At 42.7% G+C, this 25,979-nt stretch overlaps 1 protein-coding gene across 1 annotated transcript in view; it reads right to left on the bottom strand.

Annotated features, from left to right (window-relative positions):
• The window catches only part of ADGRG4 (adhesion G protein-coupled receptor G4), a gene marked incomplete at its 5' end in the record, with an annotated part of 116,923 nt that overhangs the window by 24,143 nt on the left and 66,801 nt on the right, over positions 1-25,979 (bottom strand). The window contains 6 exons of the mRNA XM_082264164.1: positions 777-898; positions 11,448-11,551; positions 13,212-13,257; positions 14,866-14,988; positions 15,483-15,614; positions 20,350-20,515. Coding sequence (XP_082120290.1) covers positions 777-898; positions 11,448-11,551; positions 13,212-13,257; positions 14,866-14,988; positions 15,483-15,614; positions 20,350-20,515 — 693 coding nt within the window. The remainder of the gene's footprint in view (positions 1-776; positions 899-11,447; positions 11,552-13,211; positions 13,258-14,865; positions 14,989-15,482; positions 15,615-20,349; positions 20,516-25,979) is intronic.

The following is a 25,979-nucleotide window of genomic DNA, read 5'->3' as shown; positions in this document are numbered from 1 at the left end:
TGGGAGCATTAAATTGTCCAAAATGTCTTGGTATGCGAATGCCTAAAGAGTTCCTTTCACTGGAACAAGCCCAACCGCTGAAAAACAATCCTACACCATAATCCCCCCTCCACCAAATGATTTTGGACCAGTGCACAAAGGAAGGTCCATAAAGACATTTTTGAGCAAGTTTGGGGTGGAGGAACTTGACTGGCCTGACCTCAATCCGATAGAACACCTTTGGAAAGAATTTAGAGCACAGAACTTCTCTCCAATATCAGTGTCTAACCTCACAAATGCACTTCTGGAAGAATGATCAAAAATTCCCATAGACACACTCCTAAACCTTGTGGACAGCCTTCCCAGAAGACAATTATAGCTGCAAAGGGTGGGCCAACTTATCATTTAACCCAACGGGCTAAGACTGGGATGCCATTAAAGTTCATGTAGGTGCAAAGGCAGGTGTCCCAATACTTTTGGTAATATAGTGTAACTTTTAGGAAACCAGACTTGTTCTTTAACACTACATAAATAAGAAACTCATCTTTAATATCTTTTTATGCTATAAAACTCACTGAGACATTCCATATGTTACAGAAGACAGCTATCATAGGAGAGATAAATAAGTATGAGAAAATATGAAAAACTTATTTTCACTACATTTTCATGGCATAAAACTAATTTAAACATTTCATACATCACAAGAGATAGCTATCATGGGAAAGATGAATAAGTAGGAGAAAATATGAAAATGTGAGAAACTTATTTTCATAATATTTTGAAGTCCTAAAACTCACTTAAACATTGCATAAGTCACAAGCGTGACCCCAAGAAACAGGGAGGTGATGCCACATCCCACATACGTCATCAGACTCATTACGTACTCATCAAATGGGTTCATAGGTTTTCTTGACAAATCCTGAAAAAAAAATTAAATTAAAAATTAGTATGCTTGTCTTCAGCATCTCACAAAAAATATATACCTTGACAGTATGGACAGAAGCAAATATCCCAAAAAGAATATGTAAACCCAACAATTCATATTCCTAATATGTGCCTGCTGTGCCAGTTGATTGAACATAGGCAAGGATTAAAAGGTAAAGAAGCTGCTTATGTAAGTCAGCTGCTTAAAGTGCTTAGAAACGGAGGGTTTATTATCACTTTAATAGTTTGGTAAATGTGCAATGGCTCAGTTATAATTTCTCCAGTCTCCAAGTCTCATCTTGTACCACTAGAGGTCATTTACAGATCACAAAAAATTGAGTTATATGACTTCTTCGAGCACAGTTTGCATTCATTTCCAATAACTGAATGGAACAAATGTGTCTGTGTTCCCATGGCATCCTACAAGGTCATATTGTATTGTCTAACTGACATAAACATGAAAACTGACTGCTGAAATATGGGTGTAATATGGTCTTAAAGCGGTTGTATCCTCACAACATAAAAAAATAAAAAATAAAAACCTGCAAGACAAAGGAATATTGAGCTAGGGTGCATCGCATACTAGCTTATTATGAAATACTTACGTTAGAACGAAGCCCCGACACGGTCCCCCGGACAACGCTGAGGGAGCCGTTATGTTCCCTCGGCGTCTCTTTCGGGTTCGGCCGCATGCATGCGCGCGGGAGTTTTCTTTCCGCCAAGGAGCCGGCAAAGAGCTCTAAAGGTGACACCGCTGCTGTCAGCAGCTGCATGCAGGGCGAATATCTCCTAAACTGTGCAGGTTTAGGAGATATTCATTTTACCTACAGGTAAGCCTCATTATAGGCTTACCTGTAGGTAAAAGTTTAATGGCGGAGTATACTTCCGCATTAAATGTAGTTTTGTTACTCTCTTTAGATAACATACTGCAGCACAGGAATGTCTATTAGAGTAGGAGACCTGATCTTTCTCCAAGGCAGTTTCCCTTTTACTTACAGACATCCTACCCCCTCGGTGACTGGACAGTGAAAGCAGAATCGGACAACTCATAAAACCAGCTCTCTGTCACTCTGCGCTTTCCTCCTGTTAGGATTTTCCTTATACTGCAGCACATTTGACTGGCTGCTTGTGCTACTTCTCTCTCCCTCTCTCTGAGCTCTGCTGTGCAGGCTCTAAAAAAGAGCAAGAGGTTGATACCACGTCAAATTCAGGTAATTACTTGCTTGCATTTAAATATTAAAGCATTTGAATGTATAAATATTGTTACAGAACTTTTATATCTGCCTGGAGTTCAGTTTTAGAGGCTACATTCACCCACCTTTTGGGGAAAAAATAGTAAGTACAGAAAAAAATGTACATTTATTATTCTTCCCTGCTGGATTCTGCAGAGCATTGCTCCTATGATCAGTAGTCACCCGTACGGGCAGACAGTAACTAAAGAGCAGGAAGAACCAGTGCCCTCTTAGTTATTTGAGAACTACAAGCCATCTGATGTGGTAGAAGGGACTTGTAGTTTATTCATTCACAGATCACTGTGAATGACGCAGCTGTGTAGGGGGAGCCCTGCACAGTCCTGCTGTGTTTGAAAAGTGACAGCTAATGTGGGGAGAGGACCCCCCCTCCCCCCACAGTCATGGAGGGGGGCCGCTGGAGCATGTTACACTTTACACCCTAAATATAGGTCAGGTGTAATATGTAGCATGCTCCCAAAGGTGAACTTATCCTTTAAAGCAAATCTGTGCTCTGACCATGCAAGAAAAGCTACAAGTTTTCTTAAGGCCCTGTTCACACCTGACCATTTTTCAGGTTGTAAAATGCTCATCTCTGAAGTTCCAAAACGCCCAACAAGCAAAATCCTATTCATTTCAATGGCCCCTGTTCACATATGGGCGTTTTGTCGCCTGAAGCAAAAAGCTTGAAGCTTAAAAAAGTACATGAGCTTATTTTTTGGCAGACTAGCATTTTTAGTCAGATGTTGATGCCTGCCTCCAAACACCTGTAAAAAACGCCTAAAAAAACGACTAAAAAAGGCCTGAAAAATGCCTGAAAAAGCGTCTGAAAAATGCCCAAAAAAAAATCATGAAAACAAAACGCTCAGGTGTGAATGGAGCCTTAATGCGCCCATTCTCAGCAGCACATATTTACCTTTCCTGTGCTTTGCCGACACACTCTATATGTGCTGCAAGAAAAGAATATACCCTTCTGGGAATGGAGGAACATGTGACTCAATCCCCTTTGCCTTGAAGTAGAACTGTGGGCACAGAATGGGCAAACAAATATTTACATATTCTTAAAAAGCATTATATACATTTTAAAACAAGCCCTCACTGCAGCCACTCTGGAGTAATTAATCCTCAAGTGTCTCTTACTAAGCGCCCATTCACACCTGTCTTTTTACAGGTTTTTATGTGCTTTTTTGCACATTTATGTAGCACCCTCCTAGGTAGGTGCTAGAGAGAGAGAAAGTATAGTTTTGGATCTTTTCTGCTTACCAGAAGAATTGCCAGGTAAATATATATTGTTCTATGCCTACAAGAGAGCGGGATCTGCTAGTGAGGTCTGCTCATGGTGCTCTGGTGCAGCTCAGCCAGCTTGTCTGAAGTGTTTCACACTGGTCCAATAGGGAGGCATATTGGAAAGTGGAAGGAAACCTGACAAATGAGTGCACAGGCATTTAGTGCAGCCCTGGTGATTGGCAGAGAAAAGTGCATTGGTGCACGCTGGGATACTGTATAAATGCCAAGGGTACATTTGCTCGGGGTCTTTCAGCTGGAGAGCGGGGTCCCTCCTCTGTGGAAGTTGCCATGTGGCCTCAGGTGGTCAACCTGTGGGCCTAAGAGTTAGAGGGGAACTGAACCCGGAGGTCCTGCAGAGCTGATTGGAAGGGAGACAATGGAAAGGATCTGATTCTGCATACAGTGGGTACAGATCTGTGTGAAGAGGCCTGTCCTGAGGGGGGCCATCCCTTCAGCTAAAAGAGTCAGTGGACGGATGTCAGTAAAGGGGATGCTAAAGAATGTTCTGAAGATAATGTATTTCATCAAGTCTGTTGCTGGAGAGAGAGCAAGAAGTCTTAACCCTTCCCATACAAGTGGCAGTATGGTTAAAGCAGTGTGACTGCTTCCACAAGTAACCTGGTGAGGCTAAGTGAGAGTTGTCCTTATCACCTGTAAATAGTTTAAGTTGGAGTATCCCACTTCTCCCTTCTCCCATCCAAGTTCCACACTAAATATCAAAAACCAAAACCCTTGAACTGTTTATTAAGTAACAAGCCATTGGTAGTAAGGATGGATGCGGGAACTGTTCCTAAGTGACTGTCTGCAGTTAATCAGAGGAGACCCAACAAGTCATCACACAACAAGCCCTGCTGGGTGTCAATTGGCCCAGAAGTTGAAGTACTCCAGTTCGTCCAGTGAGGGGAAGGCAGGAGCCATTGATGTGGGGTCACCCAGTTTTCAGTATCGCTGTGGGTCCCTTGAAGAGGCAATCGATGACTGGGGATCAGGAGTGGAGGCTAAGTGGGACTGGGGAATTGAGGGAAGAAGTCGTCCTGCAGATTACAGTTCACTCAGTGAAGAGACAGAGGCAGCGGTTGTTTGAATGAAGTACACAAGGAACTCTGGGTTCTGTGAGGTCTATGCCACTAGGGTCCCAGATCTATGTCCACCTCAAACCTATGCCCGGGCTCGGGCACAGAATGACGGCTACTCCAACCTGATCAAGAAAGTGGAGACCCCTTACCCCCCACCTGGGAAAGGAGACAGGCAGAAACTCCCCAGGTTCTCACGTTTTCAACGCCTTGTCCAAAGGAAGGTGGCTATTGAGGCGTTACCGATGATACAAAAGTATCTCTAAACTCTGTCAAGATATCCCACACCTTGTAGCATTTTTTAGGCCATCCCCTAGATTTGTATGTGAATTTATACATTAGGATCTTATTGTTGACAATAAACTTCGAATAAAGTAGGGGCCTGCGAAGATTTCCATTTAAGGAGTATAGACTTGCGTGCATGCATAAAACAATAAAAGGCCTATAAAAGTTCTCATAGCAATAGAGGTAACCAGTAAATGAACTAGACCCAAAATACAAATGTCAATAGAAAATGGTACCGAAATGGTAGTAACCGAACTTCGGACAAGAATAGTCTTATGCCCGGACACTCCCAAAACACATGCATAAACGTGGCAGGATCTCCCGTACAGCGCCAGCATTGAGAGGAGTGTGAGGGATAAATCTTATGTAACCTTTGAAGAGTTAGATAAACTCTATGGAGAATCTTAAATTGCCTGAAAGGCATGTGTCAACTGAAGGTACCAGAACAAGTACGAATTAGGGAGAGCATATTTCATTGTAAGGGTATCAAAGGTCTGGAGGACGCCCCCTTCACAGATTTAGCTAAGATATTTTATCCCTTTAGAAACCCACACAACAGGGTAAGGAAACATGGAGAATTGCTTGAGAGAGGGTTTGTGTCATAGCGATGTATGAAGTGAAAACTTTTTAGAGGACTCTGGATGTAGCAATTGCCAAGCCATTTTAATGGCTCTCATATAATGGTAATTGGATATAAGGCTGACGGGCCTCTATATAGCATACTATGTAAGGCTTTGTAAGAACCCAAGTGTGCTGCCTCAAGCACTACAGCAGCATTGGTCTCCTATGCTACCAACCAGTTGTGTGCCTGAGTAAGTAAAGCGGCAAGGTAAAAAGCAAAGCAAAATGATCTGCATGTGACAGTCCACCCTCTGTCCATGGTCTTTGTAGTATTGCCATACGAAACCTAGACTGTTTTGAGCCCCATAGAAATTAGGCCATTGCAGACTCGAATTGCTAAAGTGGTTCCTAGGGGCATGACAAAAGATGCATAATATAGAAGGAAGCAACTTCATTTCTATGAGATTATTCCTGACCACGAGGGAGAGGAGGAGATGGGATCACGCCTACAAACGCTGCTTTGCTAGATATAATAGAGGCAATAGATTTAGGTCAGTGTATTTTGATGCTTTGGAGGAGATCATGACCCCCAGGAGCTCCTATTTAAAGGGCCATACACACTGGCTGAATATGGAGCGGCATCGGCAGGTTCAATAGAAACCGTCTGACAATCGGCCCGTGTGTACGGCAGCTGGTCCGACAGTAGCCGGCTGTTCAGCCAGCTTTTGTCGAAGGATCATGATCGAAAAAGCTATGCCGATCGGCATCTAGTGTCAGGCGCCTTTACTATGATGAGTGAACAGGCACCATTTTAAATAATAGTTTTTTTAAAGTTATTTAGCTTTGAGCTACAAAGTGCTCCAGTGTGAACGGAACCTAATTTATTCCCTCCTCAACCCCTCCACTACCAACATTAAATTGGCATCTTGCCAGCCTACTAATGTTCAGTGTAAAGACAGAGCATGTGCACAGTATGAGGAGAAACCAAAAATAAAATAACTGGCGCACAACGGGGAATAAATATCACCAGGGGCTATACCAATGTCACTGGACACACAATTAACCAGAGTGAATGATAATCAGTAAAAAGGGCAGATTGAGAAATCCATGTATGGCAAAGTCCATAAAAAAGTCCATAAAAGTCCATAAAAAGCTCAAGGTGCACTCCTGAGGCAGCTCTAGTGACAAGTAGAAGATTTGCTTGGGGCCAACTAGAACACAGGCGCCACTCTAAGTGCAGTAACTTGAAACTTTTTTATTTGGATAAACCGCTAGATAGGGGGGTACTCACAAAAGGGATGATTAAAACAGCTCATAAAACACACTCCGGTAAGGATCAGGATGGCTCGAGCGGTGACAAGTAGACAGGCTGTAGCGGTAGCTGCCGCACTTCCTCGTCCCGGGGACACTCGGCCTGAGGAAGGAGCGCATGCTCCGAGAACGCGTCGCCGGCGCCATGACGTAATCACGCTCGCGGAAGTGACGACGGACGGTCATCTGAGTGTCCCCGGGACGAGGAAGTGCGGCAGCTACCGCTACAGCCTTTCTACTTGTCACCGCTCGAGCCATCCTGATCCTTACCGGAGTGTGTTTTATGAGCTGTTTTAATCATCCCTTTTGTGAGTACCCCCCTATCTAGCGGTTTATCCAAATAAAAAAGTTTCAAGTTACTGCACTTAGAGTGGCGCCTGTGTTTTCTTACAGTATGAGGAGAGAGTGCAAAGTGCTGTGAACCAACTTGAACAACTTCAGTGAACCTGTTGCAGAAATGGGGATGGATTTCTCTGCATTGGCTGTAACTACAGAGATTAGTAAGGGCTTAGTTTAAAGCTTATTTAGTGCTTGAAAAAAAGATGTAAAAAACGAGAAAAACAGGGGAAAGGGAAAAGGATAAAAAAAGCACTGGAGAGATGTCGGACTTTACCGGTATCAAAAAGGAGGACTGTACACAGATATCTCTGGCCTAGGGACAATAATAATTCATTTGAAAGTTACACTATATCATTTATCATGTAATAACCCCACAGGTTGAGATAATATCAATGGGAGGACTCCCATACCATGGTGGGCGATTATCTTGATCTGGTTCAGAAAATTTAAAGCTAATACCAAGTAAGTGGAAATGAGCCAATAAGTACAATTAGGTTTTGCCCTTAGGGATGTTGATCAAATGGTTGGTTGATAATACAGTATCTCACTAAAGTACGTACACCCCACACATGAGTGTACATCTTGTATAACAGTGTAAATTTGCTGTCCCCTCAAAATAACTCAACACACAGCCATTAATGTCTAAACCACAGGCAACAAAAGTGAGTACACCCCTAAGTGAAAATGTCCAAATTGGGCCCAAAGTGACAATATTTTGTGTGGCCACCATTATTTTCCAGCACTGCCATACCCTCTTGGGCATGGAGTTCCCCAGAGCTTCACAGGTTGCCACTGGAGTCCTCTTCCACTCCTCCATGATGACATCACAGAGCTGGTGGATGTTAAAGACCTTGCGCTCCTCCACCTTCCATTTGAGAATGCCCAACAGATGCTCAATAGGGTTTAGGTGTGGAGACATGCTTGGCCAGTCCATCACCTTTACCCTCAACTCCTTTAGCAAGGCAGTGGTCGTCTTGGAGGTGTGTTTGGGGTCAGTATTTTGTTGGAATACTGCCATGCGGCCCATTCTCCGAAGGGAGGGGATTATACTTTGCTTCATTATGTCACAGTACATGCTGACATTCATGGTTGCCTCATTGAACTGTAGCTTCCCAGTGCCAGCAGCACTGATGCAGCCCCAGACCATGACACGCCCACCACCATGCTTGACTGTAGGCAAGACACGCTTGTCTTTGTACTCCTCACCTGGTTGCTGCCACAAACGCTTGACACCATCTGAACCAAAAAATGTATCTTGGTCTCATCAGACCACAGGTTCCAGTCCATGTCCTTATTCTGCTTGTCTTCAGCAAACTGTTTGTGGGCTTTCTTGTGACTCCTCTTTAGAAGAGGCTTTCTTCTATGACAGCCATGCAGACCAATTTGATGCAGTGTTCGGCGTATAGTCTGAACACTGGCAGGCTGACCCCCTACCCCTTCAACCTCTGCAGCAATGCTGGCAGCACTCATACATCTATTTCCCAAAGACAACCTCTGGCTATGATGCTGAGCATGTGCACTCAACCTCTTTGACCGATCATGGCGAGGTCTGTTCTGAGTGGAACCTGTCCTGTTAAACCGCTGTATGGTCTTGGACACCGTGCTGCAGCTCAGTTTCAGGGTCTTGGCAATCTTCTTATAGCCCAAGCCATCTTTATGTAGAGCAACGTTTTTTTTTTTTAGATCCTTAGAGAGTTTTTTGCCATGAGGTACCATGTTGAACTTCCAGTGACCAATATGAGAGAGTGAGAGCGATAACACCAAATTGAACACACCTGCTCCCCATTCACACCTGAGACGTTGTAATACTAACGAATCGCATGACACCGGGGAGGGAGAATGGCTAATTGGGCCCAATTTGGACATTTTTGCTTAGGGGTGTACTCGCTTTTGTTGCCAGTGGCTGTGTGTTGAGTTATTTTGAGGGGAACGAAAGAACAACAGCTGTTTAAAACAACTGTACATATGTGTGGACTTTATGGGCACACCATGAGACAGGTGTACACAAAGGTATATAAAATAAACATTTATTAATTCAAATATTAAAACCAATAACCATCTAAAATGGTGAAACTGACCAAATAGGAAAGGTCCAGATCACCAAACATTTATGCAAACGAACATAACTACTGAAAGTAAGTCATGTACACAATAGAAATACAATACATATCAAACAATGCGTGGATATGAGAGTACGTCTGTTCAAAGGTCAAAGCGTTTCACGGTAAGCTTCATCAGGACTGTATACAGCCAATTATATTCTCCTCCAAGCAAACAAGGCAAATACTTGGCTTTGGGTGGACACAGGGTGTAAGTGGAACCAACACGCAGGTCGCTATTTGTAGAGTAAAATGCAGATGGTGTGTGCAGGAAATCCGGACATTAGGACTAATAAATATCCACTGCTAAAGGTGTAAGTTTCTTGATGAGACCAATACACACAAGGCTAAATGGTCCAGATAGAGAAGATTTGTAATCTTGAGGGTAGGAAGCCTAAAATCCAAGGCTCCATATCCAGTAGTAGGCTTTGTAAAACTGCATATAAATAGTATCCCCTTGACCAGACGAGTGGATGAGTTCAGCATGTGCTGGAAAATAAGAATAAAAACAGTTGGCATAAGCAGGATAAGGAACTCCACGCCCCCATTTCAATGGCATTTTCCAGCATGTGCTGAAAAATAGAAAAAGAAACAGTTGGCATTAGCAGGATAGGGGACTCCACGCCCCCATTTCAATGGGCTTTAAATTCTGTTGTTGCTGACATCTCCATGATTTGACAAAGCGCATGTGCGCGAAATGCATCGTCACCAAAACCCTTCTCCCCTCTGCGTTGCAGGATGGTCAACAGGCATCTCATTCCAGTCCAGCACTTCTGCCTTGCACTGCGTTGACATCACACGGGAGCGTCAGGTGGACCCGGCTTGGCTCCCGTACGTCCATAACTCTGTACGAGCAGCTGCATGCCTGCACACCAGGGCAGTTTTTGCTCTACCTTTCTACACTGGTTATGGTGGCCATCAACCCTCTTACATCTGGAGCCACCGGTCTGGTACTGTATTTGGCTTTTATTGACTAAAGGTTTCAACGGAATTGGGTGCAATATACTGTATTGAGACTTTCCATTGGCCTTCATCATTTATAAGGAAATAGTGGTCATCATCCCCCCAGATAGCACTGTTCTTTCTGTTGCCTGCCTATTTTAGTACCTCCGTATACTAACTGTGATGGCTGCACTGGGTTGGCCCTACCATAGGGACAGTACGAATCTAAATATGGCTTAGCGCTTGGGACACCTTGCTGTTAACCTTCTCCTATTATTCTGATTGATTTTGGAGTCTGTAAAACTTGTTTTGGGAAGAATCCCATACATTTACTTCCTTGGCTTCTATGGCGTGTATTCACAATGGCCTGTGAGTAGGCTCTTATAGTTGCCAAATTGTACAATTTAATTTTAAAAACTGTATGTACACAAAGATTTATCATAATATGGACATAAAACGCTAAGAAGGTATTTTTAGTTAGTAACAATTATTTATGTATTTGTTTAGCTAGCTAATGATACATGACTGCTGCCACATTAGAAGAAACTTGAGCCATGGATGGCACCACCCAGCTCAACAAAAGCCAGCTTCAAAATTGAAGGAGCTGACATCAGCCAAACACTGACTGCATCATATCCCCATAGAACTTATTTAAAGTGATTGTAGTCTTGTTATATTTTTATTTTGTTAAATAACAAACATGTTATACTTACCTCCTCTGTGCAATTGGTTTTGCACAGAGCAGGCTGGATCCTCCTCTTCTCGAGTTCCTCTTTGCTTCTCCTAGCCCCTACCTCCTATCGAGTGCCCCCACAGCAAGCAGCTTGCTATGGGGGAACCCAAGCTGAGCTGCAGCTCTGTGTGTCCATTCAGACATGGAGCTGCCGTTCACTCCCCCCCTCCTAATTGGATAACTGACTTTGACAGCCGTGGGAGCCAAGGGTGCCGCTGCTGTGTCTCAGCCAATAAGGAGGGAGAGTCCCGGATGGCCGAGGGACTCGTGGACATCGCTGGACAGAGATGGGGCTCAGGTAAGTAATAGGGGATGCTGGGGGGACTGCTGCACATGGAAGGCTTTTTATTTTAATGCCTATAATGCATTAAGATAAAAAAAAAAATCTGCCTTTACAACTCCTTTAAACAAAACCATAACTGCCATTGCTGTGTATTATTGCTAAATAAGTAGTTTAGAGAAGGAACATAGCCAGCCTGACTGATCATGGATCCGAATTCAGCCAGTCCCTGCTGAAGTAGATGAAGTTCGATCCATGTATGACTGGCTCAATGAAGCACCCATATCTAAGGAGGTGTAAGCTGCAATACATAACATATTTTTTTTCTTAGGTTTAGATATCCATTAAGTCATCATATCAGTCCGTACAACTTGCTACAAAAACTACACATCTGTGTATACTTACAAGAAGAACCCCAAAGTGAGTAAGGTGGGAGCAGCTACACAAAGTGTAAGTAACATCTGTATCATCCATTGAACAGCCAGATTCATTCCATCCACCTATATTATCTGCACCAGGAAGAAAGGACACAATAATCATATAATCAGATCATTGTCAATTGTGGGTGCCCTAAGACATAACTTTCCCAGACAAGAAGGGTGCTAAAAGTATTTAGTATATTTATTTTCACAGGCACTTTTATAGCACCGCCAATTTACACAGCAATTTGCATACTTCACATTCACATTAGTCCCTACCCTCAAGTAAATTACAATGTGGGAGGAAACTAACACAAGCACATGGAGAACATGAAAACTTCATTCATATATTGTCTTTTCTGGGATCCAAACCGAGGACCCCAGTGCTGCAGGCACTGCTGTATTTTGGCCTAGGCCGACAAGGCCTAGGCCTAGGGCGGCACTTTGCGGGGGGCGGCAAAAAAGCTGCCCCCGCATGAAAAAAAAAACCTGATCCATTCTGTGAGTCCCGTCTGCTTGTCTGCTCCTGCCGCCTCTTTTACACACACAGTCTCCGGCTTTCGGCAGTGAAGGGGCGTACGAACTTGCTAGGGAGGGAGGCGTACAAACTTGCTAGGGAGGGAGGCGTACGAACTTGCTAGGGAGGGAGGGACTGGCACCCCCATAGAGCGGCCAGTGACTGGCCAGATCGGCTGCACTTAATTCAGTGGGTGGGGCGGAGCCTGTAGCTCCGCCTACCCTCCTCCGCACGGCATGTAAGGGATACTAACTTCTCCCCAGGGCAGGTCTATGTAGGAGGAGAGAGAGGAGGACAAGGGAACCCCAAGGACATCCGACAGCAGGTAGGTAGGAATCCCGATTTTAGGTTATCACTGCTATGGCTACAAATAATAATTCCATTTAAACTTTGACTTTCACTGCATGTGAACTGTTAAATGAGTTTGCATTCGTTTCAGCATGTGCAACCTGCTCCATGCATGCTGAAACCAATAGAAATGCATTTAACAGTTCACATGCAGTGAAAGTTCATGTACTGCAAACTGCTACAAGCTTTAACCACTTCTGGACCGGAATATTTTCCCCCTTAATGACCAGGCCACTTTTTGTAATTCAGGACTGCGTTACTTTAACTGACATTTGTTTGGTTGTTCGACTCTGTACGCTAAAAAAAATGATGTCCTTTTTTTCCCACAAAAAGCTTTCTTTTGGCGGTATTTGATCACCTGAACGCGCGCTTACCCCCAACAGCGCTCCTATGAACCAATGTACCCATACGTTGGTTCGCGCAGCCGAGCCAGCCTTCCGCAGTAATTCTGCGGAAGGCAGTCAGCAAGTGGTTGACCACTTGCCGACCGCCCGCTGCAGTTTTACTGCGGCATGTTGGCTCGGCTGCGCGAAACAGGAAGGGGTGTGGCATTTACATGAAGGGGTGGGTCGTAGTTAAATTAGGGGGTGCACGAATTTAGTCCGGCCTAGGGCAGCACAAAACCTAAATACACCACTGGCTGCAGGGCAGAAAGGTTAACCACTAAGCTGATAGAATTTCAGATTTTTATTGTTTTCCAAAAAGACTGCACTGTACTGTATTCCTTAGAAACTCTACTAATGCAGCTGCATAATCTGTATTCATAACCCAATAGATAAAAGATGGTTTAAAAGATTCCATAGCTTATTAATCCATTGCTTTATTTATTAAAAAATGTGTTCTTGCCAGTCATGAATCTAAAAGAATTAGAACTTTTTCACTTACCGTTTTTAGTGATGTCCCAAAATACACACTTTACTGGAAGCATGTCCTAAAAAAACAAAATAGAGTAATTTAAAAGGACATTGTAGTAACCAGGGCTGGAGCCAGCAGAGACCTTTGTGAAATACAAGTGGCATACTGTTGCTCTCTTTATAAGAGCAGATCCTATATAATTCTCTATTTTGTTTTTAACGTAAATAGTGTTAATTTTCCTGCCCTGAAAAAAATGGAGGTTGCCATTACTGACATCTCCTTTTTAAAATTCTAGTTTCCTAGCTGTCATGCTGATGCTCTTGCTTCAATACCTTGGGTTTCTGGCTCAGAGCAAATATGCAGAGTCCTAACTCTGGTTATCTGGAGCTACATATTGGTTCTGTGTCAGTGACAAGATAACCAGGCAACCAACATTTTCAGGGGAAGGTCTGCAATAGCAACTCAAGCATTTCCCCCATTACATATTTACTTAAAATGCAGCTAGATCCTAACTGACAATAGCTGTGAGGTTCTATAAAGTGTCTATTGAGAAGAACAGAGAAGCGTGTCCTTTGAAGTTGAGATAAAACACACAACTGTGAGAAACAGAGACTCATTCCAGTAATGCAGCCGTTAAATCCCTCGCCAGCTGCTGTCATCTCCTCCTGAGTTACTTCCAGGTGCCGGATTTTTGGCCTCTTTATTAACTATTCGAGGAATGACAGTAGGGATCGACTGATTATCGGCAAAGCCAATATATCGAGGGCCGATATGCACTTTCCCCGATATATCGAAATCGGCCCCTGAGGTTACCAATATTGCCGATATTTCAGGAAAGTGCTTGTACCAGAGTGATGCCTGCAGCTAGAGGCATCACCCCGGTACCGGAGTCCATAGACGACGGTCGGCTGTCTTGTAATGGCAAGCAATGCGGCTGAGAAGCCACTCGGCTGTCATTACAAGGAGCGGGAGGGGACGTCCCCCCTCCCGCCGCCTTCCGCGGCTCACCCGGGTCTCCCGTCTCATCGGGAGACCTGGGCAACCAGCCTGCACACCCGACGAAGACCCGATCAAAGCCACATTCAGTTCTGTTTGGGTTTCTGTGTAAAAACCTAGAAGTGATGTCAAGACATCACTTCCGGGTACTCTGCGCCAGTTTAAAAAAAAATGACGGCATTCAAAACAGCCAAACTACTTGGCGTTGTGAATGCTTTTAAGTGCAGAGGAGGGGTTTGGGGTCTTTTAGAGCCCCGGATCCCTCCACAAGAGTACCTGTCAAGTGATACAAAAAAAAAAAAAAATTTAAATGTACGAAAATATCGGCCAATATCGGTCAATACTGATATGCAATGGCCAAAATTTTGGTATCAGTATAGGCAACGAAAAACCGATATTGGTGGATCACTAAATGACAGCATCCCGCTCATGCACACAGGAATCTGTCATTTTTGCACAGCTGGCGTGTCATGGGAATGCACGCAGAGCTGCGCATGCACAGCTCAGTGTGCATTCAACACAAAGCTGCGGGCAGGCAGGTAAAAATTTGTTATTGCAGAAGAGATATAGCATACCTCTTCTGCAATACAAATCTACCTGCTTGCAGTTTTTTATTACGTAAGTTTAGTTCCACATTAACCTCCAAGCTTCTACATTTGTAATATACCCTTATGGTAATATAACTTACCTCATTGGCAGCAATGTGCTGTAGCTTGATTCTAACTGGCTGGTCTAATTTCTGTATGGTAACTCCTTCTATAGTGGCACTGATGACATAAGTGTTTAATTTGTATTCATCTAAGGTGTGATCCTACAAAAAGACATTAGTAAATGATAAACATGAATAAGAATTAAATCTTTAATGCATTAAATTCATGTTTGCATATATGTATAGTATATATAAATATATATGTATAGATAAAGTATATGAGATATATGAGATAGATAGATAGACAGCATAGATAGATAGAATCATGCTGACTATATCAAATGTTATACCAATTATAGAATGTCTAGTTTGATAAAAAAAAAATACTATTAAAATATATTCATATTTTATTAATTTGGGAGGATTTTTTCAGAATGTCAAAATAATATCGAGACAGGTCAGAACATTTTAAATCATAAAAGATAGATAGACAGACTGACAGACAGACAGATAGAGTTAAATACAGTACAGTACATCATAGAAGGAGAGACAGATGAACATACTGTAAATGAAGTATGTGAAAATGACTCTGGAGTCCATTTTCCTTTCACTTTACGTTTGAAGCCTTATTGAACATAACAGTTTTGCAAATTTACCTTAAAAAGTGATACATTTCCTAAAAAGTTGAACTGCAATTTAGAGGCTGTTAATCCAGCTTTGTCTCCTATTACTTCAGGCAGATATATGGAGGCAACAACGTTTTCAGTTGGAGGTTTTTCCGATAAGATCTGTTGGAAGAAATTACTTTTACAAACCCGTATATATTGTCTATTATATTCAACAATAATCTCTACACAAAAAAAGCTGAATAGAAAAGAAAAGATGGAACTGTGTGCCTGCAGTTAAAAGTTCATTGTCAGACAGGATGTTCCTAGGCATGGATAGATATACTGAGTGATTGGGGAGAGAAACAGACATGTCAATGGCTGAGAGGACTCATAATTTTATTTCATCATTGTACTTGTAAAAAAAAACAAGCCACCACATTTTGGAGATTTATGGGACCACCTTTATCAGAGCTCAATCTCTGGTGAAATTTGGACTGGATTGATGCAAATAAAATTCAAAAGGCTCAAAGTTGAAATCTTAGTTCAGCATCAGTTCAGTCAAGTGTTTAACAGATAATATCCCCTGATAAAGGATGAAACTTAAAACCCTGAAGCAAGTTAGCTTGTTTCTTCCCAATTTACTATGATGAAATTAAAATATTTGGACCATTGTAATACTCCTCCCCTTTAAATCATTTAGATTTTGCCCAAAGAACCCTCCAGAATCTCTTTCCTGCATTAAAAAAGGCTAACCTGAGTCACTGCACTTTATATACATTACTCCACTCTTCCAAACCTACTTCAGTATCTCAGATTTATTCCTATTCAAAAATGTACATTGTCTGACCTGTGTTTGGGTAGTAGGTGAGATGTCAGCAACCCACATAGAATGTGCTGCAAGCATCACTTCTTAAACCCTTATACTTTTGTCAAAGATTTAGGAATTTGTTACAATGTAAACAATATAACACAAGGATTCTGTGGTGAGCATTGAAAATATGTCAAATGCAGGAGAAAAAAGCACCCCTTTGATGACATGTGGCAGGACAACAAAGTGTAGTAAAAGGCTGCTGAAAACATTCAACAATTTTTACTACACACCTGTACTAAGGGGGTATAAAGACTATCACTGCTAATGACTACCTCTGGAAATACTAGTCCAGACCCTGGAACAAGTATGTAGGTCAGAAATTCTGGATGTGAACCCTCACATATACCCACTGAAGTGAACAGCCTCAGATAATAAACAGAGATGGGACAAACCTTCCTACATAAGTTCTACATGCATATCTGCTGTCTTCAGATTTCTATATGCTTTAGAAAGTGCACACCGTGTTAAAAATTTGTTCTTCCTGTATCAGCAGTGGGAGTGGAGTCTGGGCATGCACTGTATGTGAGCTAATTGGAGAAAAGGGACACACCCCCACTCCACATAGGCAACAGAACAAAGAAACTTGCAGAGCTGTGCTGTGAATAGACAAGCTCATTGCTTATCTGTCTCTAAGTCCCTTCCCCGACACAAATTTTCGGCTGTTTTTATCTTCTGTGTCGGAGAGCTTGTCAGAAGTTATTATGCTGATAACAGAGGAACAGAGCAGCAGAAAGGCATGGGACTTAGGGCTTTGGAGAGAGATAGGTAAACACGACAGATATATGTGCCTAGGTCAGATTTCATGAATGAGGTTTACATCCCATTTAACTTCTTAAGCTCAATGACTCAGAGTACTGATCCTAAAGACAACAGGGCCACTAGCACTTTAAGAAGGGGGTCTGCAGTGGCAGCCTTTGTGTTTCTCTCTGATCTCATCAGATGCAGAAAGCAAAGAATTGTGAAGACAATGCATGTGAACAATTCTAGCTTTACTAATTTTACTGGCCCTTTAAATAGGAACTATGGTAGGAAGTGGACCAGGATGTAGTGTAAGAGTCAGCTTTTATAAAACCCTAAAGGTTCTACGGAGATTGCTTTATGTTCCTTGAGCAGTGAGCACTGGGCATTGGGGCTCACTCGGAACAGAGAGCAGTCACTAGTGATGTACCACAAGGCTCCGTACTGGGTCCTGTTCTATTTAATCGCCATGTAAGTGATATAACTAAAGGTTTGTTGGGCAAGGTATGTCTTTTTTTGCCGATGATACAAAGATGTGTAAAAGGTTTGATATCCCCGGAGGTTTCTGTAACATGGAACCTGATTTGGCATTGCTGGAAGAATGGTCAAAGCAGTGGAAACTGCAGTTCAATATTTCTAAATGTGAAATAATGCACCCAGGGGAAAAATAATCCATTGACAGAGTAAAATATTGGAAGTACAGTATTGGCCAGCTCTTCAGAGGAAATGTTTTTTGGGGTACTTTTTTCAGATGATTGCAAAATGAGCAAACAGTGCAACAATGCAGTGAGAAAAGTGAATAAAATGCTAGGATGCATCATTGGAGGGATCATTCACTAGCAGGATAGAGGTGGTCCTGATTCCCCTATATAGATATTTAGTTAGACCCCATTTAGAAGGCTATGTCTTATTTTGGAGATCTCAATTACAAAAATATACTGATAAGATGAAACCAGTTCAGAAATTGGCTGCAAAACTTGTTAACGTTCTGAGGGATAAAAGATATCAGGAAAGAATTCAGGAACTTAATGTGTACAGTCTGGAGGAAAGAAGGGAAAGGGGAAATATGACTAAAACCTTTAAATATATCAAAGGGGTGAATAAAGTTCAGGAGGGCAGTATTTTAAATATGAAGCCAAGACCAAGAACTCGGGGACATGACCTCAAACTAGCAGAAGGAAAGTTAACATAGATCTATACTCAAAAAAAAAGTAAAACAAAAACAGAAATTAAAGCGGAGTTCCGGGCACAGATCTCATTTTTTAATGAATATACCCCCGGGACAGTCAGGGCTAGCACATTCCACAATGGCTAGCCTCTGATCTGATTCTCGCACTTACCTGCAAGAAGAAATACTTACTTTGAAAATTTCTTCCACAGCGTTTCCATCTCTCTTGTGGGCAGCTGAAGCCGGCGCGGTCCTCTTCGGTGTCTTCTTCCGCGTCTTCTTCTCCCAGAATGCGCCGCACCGGCCCCTCTCGTCACTTCCGGCGCGGCGCCGCATTCCTAAACAGCTTCTGGGCATGCCCAGAAGCTGTTTAGCAGGGGAATGCGGCGTCGCCCGGAAGTGACGTGCGGGGCCGGTGCCGTCGCATTGATTCCTGGGAGCGATGACGTTCAGCTCCCAGGAATCATCGCGAGGCAGGAAGTGACGGGGTGAGCCTCGGCGCTGGAGGAGGAAGCACCCTGAGGTGAGTATTTACGATCTTCGATTACGAGGTAAGTATACAAAAAAAAAAAAAAAATAACTATCCAATTCCTTTTCAGGTTATGTGTAGCTAGCGGAGGGGCACAAAAAAAAAATACCGATTTTGTGCCCGGAACTCCGCTTTAACATATATATATATATATATATATATATATATATATATATACTTTATATATTTAAAAAAAATTGGGCAGACATGATGGACCACTTGGTCTTTTTCTTTACCACCAGTGTAAGAAAAGCTTTTTTTCTGATTTTCATTTTAAGGGGTCATTTTATACTAACCATAAGTATGTAAGAACATTTCTCCACTGATGGGAATTTTTCCACTAACCACTAATGTAAAGCAACACTACAATTTTTACTGTCCACATTTCTTTTCTAATCATTATTAGTATTATATTTTTCATTGTATGATTATTACAAAAAGCAAAATGGAGGGAGATATTGAAAAATCATCTGCTCTGGGTGTCAAATATGTTAGATATACAACATTCCTTATTCCTTTTTTTCCAGGGCTTTTTTTCTCAGAGAATAGTTGCAGGAACTCCCCCCTTCTGAGTCCCCTTTGTCTCCACTCCCTACCCTCCTCTGAGCATCGTCCCTTGGTTCCACTCCCTACCCACCTCACAGTACTGCCCCAAGTATCATTTTTTGGTGCTAAATAATTTGTATGGCACTTGTTCTTGTCTAATAACAATAAAAGCAGTAAAATAGATCCCCTAGAGCCAGCAACAATAGATCCTTTAGCAACAATAGATCCCTCACACATTAGGCTCCCCCAGCAATGGGCCTCACCCCAGCAACAATAGGTTCCCCCAGCTACAGTAGACCCACCACAGCAACAATGAACCTCGCCTGGTAACAACCGCCCCCCAGCAACAATATAACCCACCACAACAACAGTAGATCCCCTACACAACAATAAACCCCCCACACATTGACAATGGACCACTCACTGCAAAATACCACCCCCAGCAACAAAAGATCCACCCCAGCAACATTAGGCACCCCAGCAGCATTAACAAATCTCCCAGTAGCAAGCATCAATAGACCCTCCAGCAGCCAGCAACAATAGACCTCTCCCTCAACAGTAGATCCCCACCAGCAACAATAGATCCCCAAGCACCCAGCATCAATAGACCCTGCATCATAACCCACACCCCTTGCTATTACATACATTCAGTGCTGAAGGTTCCAGAACTGCGTTCCCCCTTGTTCCTGCTGAAAAAAAGTCCTGTCTTTTTTATTATTATCCTTATAATCTACTGATCATTCTAATGTACTATGAGCCAAGGATATCATTTTTCACAGGGCTTCCCTGAGATCCATAAATAGTTTAAAGAATTCTTCTGTCTCAAAAAGATTTGGAAAGGCCAGCATGAGTAATGCACCTCTCTGCCTGCTTAAACTACCTGTAATCACTTCTACCAGGTCCCACCATCCTCTACCCTCCTCTGCCATATGACTGATGCTTTATTATAGAGTGCAACAGGGTTGCAATATATTGCAGAAAGATTGTCAGGTAGCCTGACTGAGTTAGGTGAAAACGGGTTATGAAGATGTTTGCATGCATGCCAAGGCAGCAGCGACCATACCTCCAAGGTCTGTGTTTGCGGATAAGCTGTTACAGTGAAATAATGGTCTTGAAAACTACTGAAGTTAACATGTGATACTAGTAAAGCCAAAGAATCAGCAGTGACATTTGCACTCTCCCCAGGAAAATTCATTCTGAATCCAATTTCCTCTGTAATGTTTAGGATCCTTTAAATGAAAACAAAGTTAGAAGAATGATTAGTAATTTAAACTCAGTCATAATCAATGTTTTTAGTGTAAAAAGCTGAAATCCAGACAAGCATCTAAATAACATGTTAAATACATATAAAGCCAACCTGGGCAAATTTTGGCCCCTTGGCCACATCTAACCCTTTTGCTGTCCCTATCCAACCCTCGATGACTCTGCTGTCACTAAGGATGCTGACAGGCTCAGAAAGGCACATTGACAGATGTCTGTGTGGAGAGCTGAAGGAACTGGAAGGAGACGGCCTGAGAAGCTGATCAGTACAGTGGGGAGGCTCAGTTCTGGTGGGAGTACATTGTCCAGGAGACATCCTGATGCTCTTCTGCCACTCTGCTACCCGGCCAAGTTCTTCCTGTGTTAGCTGCATGCTGCAAACCTCAGGAGCCTTGCACCTGTTCTTCACTCCAGGTCAGGATCTACAGAAATCCCTGCTGTACAGATCCCAAGCTCTCTCCTTCCATTCACAGTGTTTTTCACAGGTGGTGAGGAGGTATTACATCTCTTCCTCACCGCCTGGTTTTCCCTATAATGCCACACTACCACACCACAATCGCATGCATTGCCCATGGTTGTGGTGTAGTCCCACTGAACTCAATGGTTGAGTTTGAGAAGCGGTGTCAAACTTTGCACCCCAAGTTAAAAATGTGCAGTTGTAAAGCAAAGCATGGTGGCCCTTCCGACTGCTGTTTTACAGTTCAGGTGGGTAGCCAGAGAGTAGTAAAACCGAAGCTCAGCTACTAGTTTTTACCACCCCCTGACCATCCACCTGAATGAAACCTATTTTTGAGCAGTTCCTAGTGCCAGGTATTTGTTTTCCATATGTGTATGTACTTATGGACCTTTCCAAGTCCAAAATTAATATTGAGCAGAATTAAGTTTGGCCCTCCACAACAGTCTGTTTCTCATGTGGCTCCATGGAAAAATGAATTGCCCACCCCTGTTTGAAGCTTTTTTGCCTATACTTTTAGTCTTGAGATTTAAACAGCCCCATCACACAGCACAGCCACTTTCTCTATTATAATTATGGCCCCATGCACATGGGTGTTTAGTACTTGAGAATGGGGCTTCTGTGTTCAGCCTCGGGTGGAGGGCACAGGTGTACCATCTTCCTAGCTGGCAGCCTGTCAAACTCTATGAGAGGCTGACAGCTGCTGCGGCTGGACAGGGTTCGGTGGTGCACTCAACAGTACTTCTGTTTAGGACAGTATGCGCCAAGGGACAAATTTCCTGAACATGGACTTCCATTCTGGGCAGTCATCCCTGGGTGCATACTGCACTAAAAGAAACTACATCTAGTGAAACTGTCTAGCCGCAGCAGCTGTCATCCTCTCACAGAGTTTGGTTAGGTCCTGAAGAAGCTCACAGTGATTGGCAAGGGAAACATATCAACATAAAGACGGCATCACGCCTGGATGATGATCTGAATGTGTCCTCATGTTCTATGGACTATAGCTGGAAGGAGCTGAATGTGGTGGCAGGCCCGCAACAGGCCAAAAGTGCAGTGTGGAAATGGCTCCTCTTGAACTAGGAGAGACTGAAGACACGTAAGTGTGGAAGGGGCAGCAGAAAGTGAGAGACCCTCAATAAGGAGAACGTTACAATAACATTACTGTGCTCCTGCTATGTGTGTATCTCTCTGCTTGCCCGAACTCAGTTTATTCTGCGTTTCTTCACTGCCAAGTTTAACTTTAACTCTTACCTGGCTAAACACATGTGGAAAGTGATTGTTAAATATCTATGGAGAAAACGAATTGTCTCTGTGAACTGACAGATTATTGCTTTCATCTAAGAGCATGCTGAGCATCAATTTCAAAACCACATGTAATTCAGCTGTGCTTGCTTTTGCCATCTATGGATTTCAACCCAAGTGCCTCATTTTGCAATCTGAGGTTAAGGCTTGCTTGCTGCATCTAACGCTAATTCTGAGACTCTGCATTAACAGTTATTGTTTGCGTCTGCATTTCCACTTTTGATGTTGAAGTTTTAATCAGCTTAGTTATTTCTTTGACATAATTAATAGGGTACTTATTTTACCATACTTGATTATAATAATCTGATTTTGCTGGTCGGTTGCTGTAGATGCCAGCTTGAATTACCATTATTGCTGTAATTTTTTTTCTTATGTACCTAGGTATGTTTGCACTGTATATCTGGATCTTATTGGCTCAAATGACATGTTATCGGCCAAAAGGATGCTGCAATTTCGGACTCATTGTAAAGGGCTAGCAATATCGTCATCCCACTGTTGGAAGGTGTTTGTTGATATATATATTTTTCTAATTGCAAAAACAAAGAGTTAAATAATGTATGTCCGAAGAGTCAGTCTCATATAATAACTCACCCCGCGCACAGTAATCAAATGAAAGATAAGTGGCAACAAACACTAAATTATAAAAGACGCACAGTCTCAAAGCAGCTGCTATACACAAAGAAATGTTAGGAAAGGTGTTGAGGATATTAAACCAAGTAAAACAAACTGAACATTAGCAGCGCTACAATACACAGGTCTATTGTATAAAACAATATCCTTAAAGACTCATATGATATGTGTGTATACAGTCCATGCAGTGATAAACTGGCACAATCCGTCCACCTGGGCAGGGGAGTGAGGGGTCCTGTCTACTCTCCCAAAATTCAAGCCCACTCCAGTGCTCCCCCCCTTAGATTGAACACTCACCAGAAACTGGTGAATATAGAGCCTTCAATGAGGTCCACCAATCAGCGGGTATATAGATCACTGCTGGGCTGCTCCTTCCTCCAACTTTTCCTCAGTTCAAGAATTCATGTAATCGAACAAAGTGGAGGCAACAATAGTGTAATTCCGTAACACTTTATTAAGATCACACACAATGCAAACCCCTCTCCCCTCCAAATGGCTACTTACAAGAGGGCAGTAGAGTGCAGGCATAAAGCTCAAAATATGTACACCTGATGACCATTCCAAACCATTCCTGTAGCAAATAGGAATAACGGATGATATCCAGTGTGGAAGGTATAGCGACCGCACACATCGGCTCTGACGTTTCATCCACTTGACTTCTTCTGAGAGCCCGATGTGCGCGGCGCGGTCGTAATCCTTTAATGCAGACGCCGGCGCATGCGCACCAGCATCCGTTTAGGGGTCACCCGGAAGTGTAAGGTGTTTAGTGCACATCCTGCATCGGTGTTCCGATGTTCGGATGTGCACTTCCGGCCGGACGTGATGACGCCCATCCGCCGTCAGCCTGAGACCCGATGATCGATGACAACTTCCGGTTACACCCCGGAAGTTCATCATCGTCTACCTCGGAAAACACCGGCTCTGCAGACACCCCTTAACATCGGGCTCCAGACTGGGCAATGGATCTTACTGGACCCATACAATCACCAAACCGGATCACCCTCCCACTCGACTATATCGCTGTATACCAGCATATATACCCGGGGCAATTTACACCAGTATTAATAGTACAACGCATCCATATTTATCACTGAATGCCTTGCACTTGACATCAGCAAATAGATGAAAAGTACTAATATTATGCATACAATAAAAATATTAAAAATCGAGCATCACATATGCAGTCTGATACATATAGTACATTAATAGAACTACATCAATAATACATAAATAGCAGCAAAAAATTCATAAGCATGTATATCTAAAATATTAAAATATTAAAATCTTCCAGAAATGTATAAATATACGTACATATAAGGACATATATAAACTCCAATTTGGAGTGACCGTAAACCCGATCTTAGATCAATAAATAAATAAATAAAAGAATACCCAATATATCAAAATTATATATAAAAACAGACACAAGAAAAAAGAACAAAAAAGCAACACCAGGGAAAGAAAAAAGGTTCAGCACCTGATCTTTCTACAAACCTATATACCCACATCAGATGATTACAAAATGGATGTTAACCTACATATGATGCAATACGTGCTGCCACCCAGAAAACTGGATAAAACCCCATCCTTACAATTAATAATTGCTGATAAAGCAGTTAATATCCAGATCAACATTTAAACCTTTGGGGTGCAAACTATCCGTCAGGTAGATCCAGTGTGTTTCGCGCTTCGAGACCTCACGAACCCTATTTGAGCCCCTCCATACCGATTCCACTTTCTCTGTACCCCAAAATCTGAGGTGAGTAGGGTCCCTATTGTGGAAATCTCGGAAATGGAGTGACACACTGTGATCCTTAAAACCATTACGGATATTTGTAATGTGTTCAGACACTCTCGTGGTTATTGTCCGTTTGGTCCTCCCAATGTACAGTAAATTGCACGGACACTGCAAACAGTAAACCACATGAGTGGTATTGCAAGTGATTAGGTCTTTTATTTCGAAGGTTTGAGCATTTGAAGGCGATGTGAAACTGGTAAAATTCCTCAAATGAGTATTCACCTGTTTACATGTCTTACACCTCCTACATGCAAAAAAACCCACTCTCTCGCCCCAGAACATGACAGGTTTCTTGGGAGGGTCTAATACTTTTTTTACTACCTGATCCCCAAATGTTAGTCCCCTTCTGTAAATGAAGTTAGGAGGAGAGCGCCGGCGTCTGCATTAAAGGATTACGACCGCGCCGCGCACATCGGGCTCTCAGAAGAAGTCAAGTGGACGAAACGTCAGAGCCGATGTGTGCGGTCGCTATACCTTCCACACTGGATATCATCCGTTATTCCTATTTGCTACAGGAATGGTTTGGAATGGTCATCAGGTGTACATATTTTGAGCTTTATGCCTGCACTCCACTGCCCTCTTGTAAGTAGCCATTTGGAGGGGAGAGGGGTTTGCATTGTGTGTGATCTTAATAAAGTTTTACGGAATTACACTATTGTTGCCCCCACTTTGTTCGATTACATGAATTCTTGAACTGAGGAAAAGTTGGAGGAAGGAGCAGCCCAGCAGTGATCTATATACCCGCTGATTGGTGGACCTCATTGAAGGCTCTATATTCACCAGTTTCTGGTGAGTGTTCAATCTAAGGGGGGGAGCACTTGAGTGGGCTTGAATTTTGGGAGAGTAGACAGGACCCCTCACTCCCCTGCCCTGGTGGACGGATTGTGCCAGTTTATCACTGCATGGACTGTATACACACATATCATATGAGTCTTTAAGGACATTGTTTTATACAATAGACCTGTGTATTGTAGCGCTGCTAGTGTTCAGTTTGTTTTACTTGGTTTAATATCCTCAACACCTTTCCTAATATTTTTCTAATTGTTGAAGATTTTAAGCGTATTGTTGGAATAAATAAAGTTGTGTCAATTTTTACTAAGCTATACTGCAGGGTGAATTGTTATTACCACCTTTTGTCAGCCTGTCCTTAACAGATGAATTATTTTTGTGGTACCACCAAGCCCCACTGCTGGCAGCCTGTCAAACTATATGAGAGGCTGACAGCTGCTACGGCTGGACAGGGCTGTGT

The sequence above is a fragment of the Pelophylax lessonae genome, assembly GCF_965119305.1.
Source record: "Pelophylax lessonae genome assembly, chromosome: 7".
NCBI classification, from domain to species: domain Eukaryota; kingdom Metazoa; phylum Chordata; class Amphibia; order Anura; family Ranidae; genus Pelophylax; species Pelophylax lessonae.
The sequence above is the reverse complement of the archived record's forward strand: the minus strand, read 5'-3'. Positions and strand labels throughout refer to the sequence as shown.